Source organism: Carassius auratus, unplaced genomic scaffold, assembly GCF_003368295.1.
Source record: "Carassius auratus strain Wakin unplaced genomic scaffold, ASM336829v1 scaf_tig00044455, whole genome shotgun sequence".
Classification (NCBI taxonomy): Eukaryota; Metazoa; Chordata; class Actinopteri; order Cypriniformes; family Cyprinidae; genus Carassius; species Carassius auratus.
Window position 1 is genome coordinate 44,442 of NW_020526830.1, and position 8,027 is coordinate 52,468.

General features: G+C 36.1%; 1 protein-coding gene across 1 annotated transcript; it reads right to left on the reverse strand.

Annotated features, from left to right (window-relative positions):
* Nucleotides 1-5,019: 5,019 nt before the first annotated feature.
* LOC113087079 (C-type lectin domain family 4 member M-like) lies at nucleotides 5,020-6,954 on the reverse strand. The gene is made up of 3 exons (XM_026255547.1): nucleotides 6,142-6,954; nucleotides 5,934-6,040; nucleotides 5,020-5,850 (listed from the first exon to the last, which is right to left on the reverse strand). The coding sequence occupies exons 1-3, from the start codon at nucleotides 6,232-6,234 to the stop codon at nucleotides 5,703-5,705; spliced, it is 348 nt and encodes a 115-aa protein (XP_026111332.1). The 5' UTR covers nucleotides 6,235-6,954; the 3' UTR covers nucleotides 5,020-5,702.
* Between the last annotated feature and the right edge of the window lie 1,073 nt (nucleotides 6,955-8,027).

The window sequence follows — 8,027 nt, forward strand, 5'->3', positions numbered from 1 at the left end:
AAAATGTTCTGGTTCTAGAAGTTCAGAGCAGCAGAAACAGCTTCTTAATTCTAAGTTGCTGAATTTATTGAATTTAATATTGCTCAGACACGTATCTCAGTTGCATCTAATCTGAGGTATTGCGTCAGTTATTGCTTTTGACTGACTTCCTATCGTACATAGTGGAAAATATTTCTGCAGTGGTTAAAATGAATGCATTAAAAAAAAAAAAAAAAACCTGCTGACTTGCTGCTTGCAGGTTTGTAACTCATGACACCAAAAAAAAAAAAAAAAAAAAACTAGGTTACAGCGACCAGGGGCTTTGTATAGGGGTTAATGGTGGGAGGGCCTGAACCTGTACAAGGGGCCCTGAATCCCCAGCGAAGCATCTGATGGTGAGAAGCTTTCAGTTGCAAAGGTAAATGGGGCAAATTATTTGAGGATCTAAAAGTATAAATTTTAAGCTACTTCTAATGGTGATTTTGTGTCAGGCTTGATGTCTCCACTTACCAACTTTTAAATCTCAAAAATAATTTTCTGTTCCACAGAAGCTGTTGGTTGTTATTACTAACAGCAGATACAGTTGAGATTGAATGCACTTTGGTTTCTCTGTCCCTCAGAGCCACTTCCATATTTAGGTCATGTAGAAGACAAATATTTTAACGTCATTTCACAGAACCCAGCAGCATTCTCAAACATTTACTGAAGGTTCTTATTGAGACACGAATGCTGGATGTATCTCTGTGTAGGTCTTTCTGATTTGAACAGTTCCTAGACTTCATGAACAGAGCACCTGACAATATCTGCGGTTCATGGATGTGTACCCTTTCAAAAGAGACACTTTCTGCCTTATTTGCCCCTAAAGGATGTAGATAAGTGCCTTAAAGTTACATTTACAGAAAATTTACTGAATTGTACATATTACTATATATATATAATGCTATATATTATAACTTTCAAAAGGGTATTGAAGGGCAGTGACAGTTTTTTTTTTTTTTTTTTTGCACCTATTGTTTTTACAGTCCCGGACAGATGTGAGAAAAGAGACATTGTTATGGTCTGAGTGGTTTATAACAGCATGCACTCCTCATCTGGACTGATTTATTAAATAATGTTTTATTAATTGTAATAATACATCATATTTTACTGCCATTATTTACAACTATGGTGATGGTAAGCAGCAGCTTAACTCAGATGTTGAGTTAAAATTTAGCACAATATAGTTTAATTTTACAATGTCTTTTTACAGATCCATTTAAATGCAGTGGTACATGGATAATCATACCACCCTGATGGATAAGAGGCAATGCAGTTCTCTCCAGTTTGTCCATTGGGCTCTCCAGTCGCCCAAAAGCTGAAAATATAGCATTAGATGACTGTGAGAATCATTTTTTAGATAATACTCAGTTCAATTCACTGTTTTCTCACCCAGAGGTCAGTGTTCTGCCATTAACCCATGTCCATATGCCCTCCACATCACTGTCAGTCAAACCAATCCAGACTCCTTCGCCACCAGCAATCTTTTGAATGAACTCCTAGTAGAATTAACCAGACAGCAGTGTTTAACTTCTGCAGTAGACATTCTGTAAATGAGGCTTTAACACAAACTTGTGTGCCCCACTCTATTATTCACTCACTTGTTCATCTCTGTTGTTTATGATGATCAGATCTGCTCCTCTCTCTGTACAGTATCTTCTGCTCTCAGCCCAGCTCTTCGTCTCAGCGGAAGCAAAGTAAAAACTGGACTGATAGATATGTCCATCTGTTAACACAACCAGATCAGTTTCTACATTTTTTTTTGTGAAACACATTAGAGTTACATATCACTTTTCATAAGGTCCTTACAGTCTGCAGAAGCAAAAGAACCAAAATCCACAAAAACACAGAGCAAGCAAATAAATATAACAAACATTAAGTTTCTACAAAACTGTTTTATTATTTATGGAAGGCATGTTCTCTCTCCTGTGTACTCATTAAACACACACACACACACACACACAGTGCAATGCACGCACACGGTAATGTGCACACGGTAATTACCTGCTGCTTTATTAAATAAATAGTTTCACAACTGAAACGCTTATCGTAGTATGGAGGAGATAATGCCACTGTTCTTTAAACTTTCACTTTAATAGAAACACTGCTGCTTTACACTGTCCCGAGCAATCAATCAATCAATAATCAATTAATCAATCAACCAAATAACTGATGACAGGCCAATAAAAAAAAAAAAAAAACCTGAGCTGGTATTCCAGACACAACGGACAATTATCTTATGCATTCTCCCAAGCACTCCATTGTTGTTAGTTATTCCATGGAAGCAGTCAATTTAAAAGTAGGTCTGTTGTCCAAGAATGGCCATTGTAGATGGCAGAACCTTTCCACATGCTTACACACACACTATATATTGTACTAACACACTTGCACACACACACACGCACACACATACACACAATATACATATAGTTTATAGTGTATACTGAATGTGAATTAGTGTGTGCATGTGTGTACTAAAGTTAAGAAAACATTACCGATTTCACGAAGACTTTTAAACAGTTCACTTTTCTCCTGATTGGACTGGTCTCTTTCTTCAACCAGGTTTTTGTTTTCGGTTAGTAATCCATATTTTTCATTTGTCAAGTTTATGTTCTTGTTTCGTAGCTGTTCTCTCTCTTCTGCCAGGTTAGTAATCATGGTTAGTAGCTGGTCTCTTGCTTCTGTGAGGTTGGCGATCTTGGTTAGCATCTGTTTTGTCTCTTGTGTGTAGTTTGTGTTGTTTGTGTGGATGTGGACACACAGCACTATGACTGCAGTCAGCAGAAGAACAGACAGCAGAACCAAACACACCACAGCTGCTCTGGAGCTTCTGATATTCACACAATTGCTTCCTGAAGATGACAGATAAAAAGATAAGTTTTATTGTTCACACTTTAATTTAGGGACCAAATTTCATCATTAACTAACCTCTGCCTTAATAAACTCCCAATTTGCCTCTTATTACTAATTAGTAAGGTGATAGTAAGGTAACTGCCAATATATAATAAAAATATGCATGCTAGTAAGCAATCTTTGGTAATATTGAAAGTTGATCTCCTGATGTTTGTGTTTGTACCTGTGTGTTGAGGTGTTTGGTTTCTCTTTTTGCGTCGGTCCATATCCCGTGTTCCATCAGTATTTATATTGCCATAAACAGGCTGAGACACCTTTGTTCCCATGACCTCTCTCATTTAAACGGTAGATGCTCTTTTTGAGTTTTTGTAGTCCTCTGCTTTTAGTAGGTGAGGCCAGTAGGTGGAAAAGTTTGTCATTGAACAAGAGCATGTGATATCCTTTCTACAATAGAAAAAAGAGGGCATTTTTGTGTGGTCACCATGTGGTTTCAATGTAGCTGCCGAGTTCAAATTAGTTTAATTATAGGCCTACACGAGAAAGAAGTCACCTAACTTAACCAAGTGAATTTAAACTAAATCAGAAAAATATAACTTTGTTTTGATTGGATATCTTTTTTTTTTTCACATTTCTGGGGGGGTTGGGTTTAGATTCTATTTTAGGACAGTTGACAGTTATTGAGAACAGCAGAACGGAACTGATCTGAGGACAGTGTGTGAAACCAAGTCACATGACTTGTAATTCTCAGAATGGCCAAAATAAACGTTTTGAACTTTCTTAACATTACTCTGCTAAGTAACTTCTTTCTGTGTGACCTTTAATGGTTCTTTTTGTGTCCTTTTTGCAGGCTTGAATCTCTGCTTACCATGTTTTGAAATCAGGAGCAGGTGATTTGTAACTAACAGCACTATGCTGGTAAAGTCGTTGTTGAAACTAGTGTTTATGGTCTGTTGTTTCTTTGGTCTGATTCTGATTGAACAAATCCCTTTTAGCCAAAGAAACACAATACATATACTCTAGAAACAGTACCTGTCTTCGGAACAGATGTGAAAGAAGAGACGCTATTGGAGCAATGAAATTTGAGTTTGGTGCATCTCAAAGCTTCTGTTCTGAAGAACCCTGGCATTAGTGAACAACATCCTGATTATGACAGACATGCTGTTAAATGAGGATTGTGCTGTAGTTCTTCCTCATATTAGTTCAGCATAGACAGAGCAGATGTAAGAGGAGGAATCAGGTTAGAGATTCTCCAGAAAACACATGTTTGGTCGGTAATTGTTAATTAAAAGTCCTATAGACTACTGGGAACACAAAACAACTTACTCTAGCTGCTCTGGAGCAATGCTTACTTTGTTACTGAATGTATGTAATCTTGTTAAATCTCTCTAAAGCAGTTCATAGTGTGTTTTTGTGTTGTGTTGTGTTGTTCAACAGATCAAATCCTCTAGAAATATGTATCTGATTCTTAAGAAACAGTTTTTTTATTATTATTTTTTTATTATTATTATTATTTTGTTTTTGTTTTTTTAACTCTTTTGTTTTTTTCTGGTCCAAAAAAGAAGAAGAACATAAGATACAATATACAGTACACCCACGCTATTATTATCACTAAATAAACTGGTTGATCAGTTTGATCAGGGCACAATGCAAAAAAAAAAATAATAAAATAAAATAAAATAGTTGAAATACTGCATTAGCTCAGAACTCGAAGCTTTTATGAAATAAAACACGTTTTAGTCAGTTGCTACAAATGAACAAGATTCACATTTGCACATTACACATTTAAGAGACCAGGGTTAGTGGTCTGTTATGCAGACTTGCTGTTGAAGTCGGTCATTATCAGAAAATATCAGACCTTGGAATGTAATGACTGACTAATCAGAATCCAGTATTCCAGAGAGCCGTGTGATAAGTAAGGGATAATGTACATCCAGCTGGTTTTTCTCTCAGAATAAACCCTGACAGGGTGATCAGGATTTATTCTGAGAAAACATGCTGGATGTACATTATCTCACTTATTACACGGCTGCTTGCCACATAAGTAAATAAGTAGGCACGAGATATCGAGTTGAGTTGAAATATTTCATTGAAAAGCTTCCATGAACACAGCAGTTGCGAGCAAGCGACAAGTTCAAACTAAACGACATTTAAGGGAAACGGTGCCGTCAAACCACTCTTTACACAACATTTCACCATATTAATAATTAAGGCAATAAAATATTTAAGCCGAAACTTTTAAAATCTTACCACTTTATTAATTATCTTATAATCCATTACGGCGTACAAAACAATCGCAGCAAAATGGCAGCAGTTGCATTTGTATGAAACGAGAGAGCGAGTCCACAATATCAGGATGACATAATTAAATAACTGTTCACCATTTTGATGTTTTAATATTTCATTAACTTAACAAACACAAAGCTTCCATCAAGAAAAACATGTTCTTAGCAAGAGTACAGCGCCGACTGCTGTTTCCCAGATGAGCAGGAGTTATCAGCTTTTACCGGTTGTCATCGAGGGATAACACAACTCGGAATGTCGCGACTGACCAATCAGAATCAAGTATTCCACAGAGTTGTGCAATAAAGCTTCAGAACAGCAACTGGGTGAGTAATTAATGCCCAATTTGTAATTTTTAGGTGAACAATTCCTTCATTTTTTTATCAAGTGAAATGTGTTTGCACAGTACAGTATAAGGCCTAAACAGGTATTCCATTAAAATCAGGGGTGTCCAGTCCACGGTCATCATACGGAAGACTTTAGCTCCGAAACACCTGCCTGGAATCTTAGTGATCCTGAAGACTTTGATTTGATGGTTAAAGGTGTACATGTTCCTAGGGCCATATACTCTTCTCACAGATCCATTGATAAGCATTATTGCATCTAACATCAATCAACCCTAATAAATCAGGCCTCTCTGTTAAATAAGTCACAGCACAGTTCTCTACTCTTCCTCCATTTGGCTCTCTAGATGCCCACAACCTGAAAGTACAGATCAACATTAGATAACTGTGTGATATGACTCTGAGAATTATTACATAATAATCAGTTCAGTAATTTCTCACTCAGAGTTCAGTGCGCTGCCATCAACCCATTTCCAGCTGCCCTCCACATCACTGTCAGTCACACCAATCCAGAATTCTTTCTTAACAGTATGGTTCTGAACAAAATCCTAAACAGATGCAGTAATTATGTTTATATCAAAACAATAAACACATTTCATCTGACCATCTCAGCTAAACACCACAAACACACACAGCATCTTTCACTCACATATTCCTCTCTGTTGTTTATGATGATCAGATCTGCTCTTCTCTTCTGACAGTCTCGTCTGCTCTCAGTCCAGCTCTTGGTCTCATTGGACATGTAGTAAAAACTGGATTGATAATAAATCCATTCATCTGTAAATGACAAGGTCAGCAATTATCACTTTCCTCTCACCTGCCTAATTGTAGCAGATGGTTTACTCTATGAATTAAATGATTGGTAGATGTTATCGATTTTGACAAAAAAATAAAATAAAACAACACAAATAACCGTAAAGGCCTGTAGTGATGTGGTTTGACTGGTGTGGCACTGCAATTCAGCCTTCTTGGCTGCAATGCAATGGTAGACACACACAGCAGAGACTAACCAGTAAAGTGTGATAAAAATAAAAAAATAAATAAAAAAAAAGAATGCTGTCATATGTTAAGGCCTCGATATACTCACAGGTGAAGTAATTTTTTGCTCTTCGATATACAGTTTGATATAAACAAGTGGTGTAATGTTAGTGAACATCCTGATACTAATTATGTAAATATGATGCACGCTTTCCCCTCAACAAATTTATCACCCAACAAACATGGGCAACATGGGAAAACAGCAGTTAAGAAAGTATCTGATCATAGCGGTGTGAATGTTTGCATAAGCTCTGCAGTTCAAGACTCCAATCAAATCATGTCATTGCGCGTTTTCTTCATATAGCAGTATACAATTGACTGTCATTAGGCAAGCAGCTTTATAGTACTAAACATGAAAATCAGTGCTAGAGTTTATAGATTTACAACTTGGTTTTCTGCTTTACATAGCTATGACACAGAATGACCCCCCTTATGAAACAAAATATATTGCAGTATATTGGAAGATATCATGTAATATATTAGGCATATTTTCTTATATATATTTATTTTTTCCAATATATTGCAATATATTAAAGCAGCAATCATTTGTATATTTTGCAATATATTATATAATATATGTATCATCAATATATTATAAAATGTATTCGAATATATAAAATATTAGAAAATAAAAAGGGAAAATAATATATTACAATATGTCACAATATATTTTAAGAAATATATTTGTAAATATATTTTCCTTTCGTAAGGGCCATACACTACATATTCATATAGAGCTGTGTAAAGCAGAAAATCAAGCTGTAATTCCAGTGACACTGAATGACCCATGTATACTGTAACTACAAAAGCTGAATAATAGGTCTTAATCTACTGATTTACCGTTGATATAATCGCTGATTAGTTGATTTATCATTCTAATAGTAGTTTTGTTTTATTATCAATCATTGATCATTTGAAGCCCTAGCTTGCTCACAGAAAATATAGCATGAACTGCAGGTGAGACCACAACCCAAATACACAGAGTAAAGAAACTTACCCTCCTTACAAAGAAGCTGAAGTTGATTTATTAGCTGCTGTCTCTCGTTCAACAGATTTCTGTTTTTTATTATTAGCTTATCTGTTTCTTCTCTGATAATGGTAATGTTAGTTAGTAGCTGATCTCTGTCTTCGTTGAGGCCATTAATCTTGGTTTGTAGCTCATCTCTGTCTTCTGTGAGGCTGTTAATCTTGGTTAGTAGCTGGTCTCTCTCTTGTGTGTAGTTTGTGTTGATTGTATGGATGTGGACACACAACGCTGTGACTGCAGTCAGCAGAAGAACACACAGCAGAACCAAACACACTACAGCTGCTCTGGAGCTCCTGCTCTTCACTGAATCACTTCCTGGAGATGACAGATACGAAGATAAATGTTTCTTAATTTCTACAGAAAATTCTGAATGTATATTAGTACCTGTTTGTTGGGGTGTTTGGTTTCTCTTGTTACGTCTGTCATTATGTGTTCCATCAGTAATTATATTGGCATAAACAGGCTCAGAC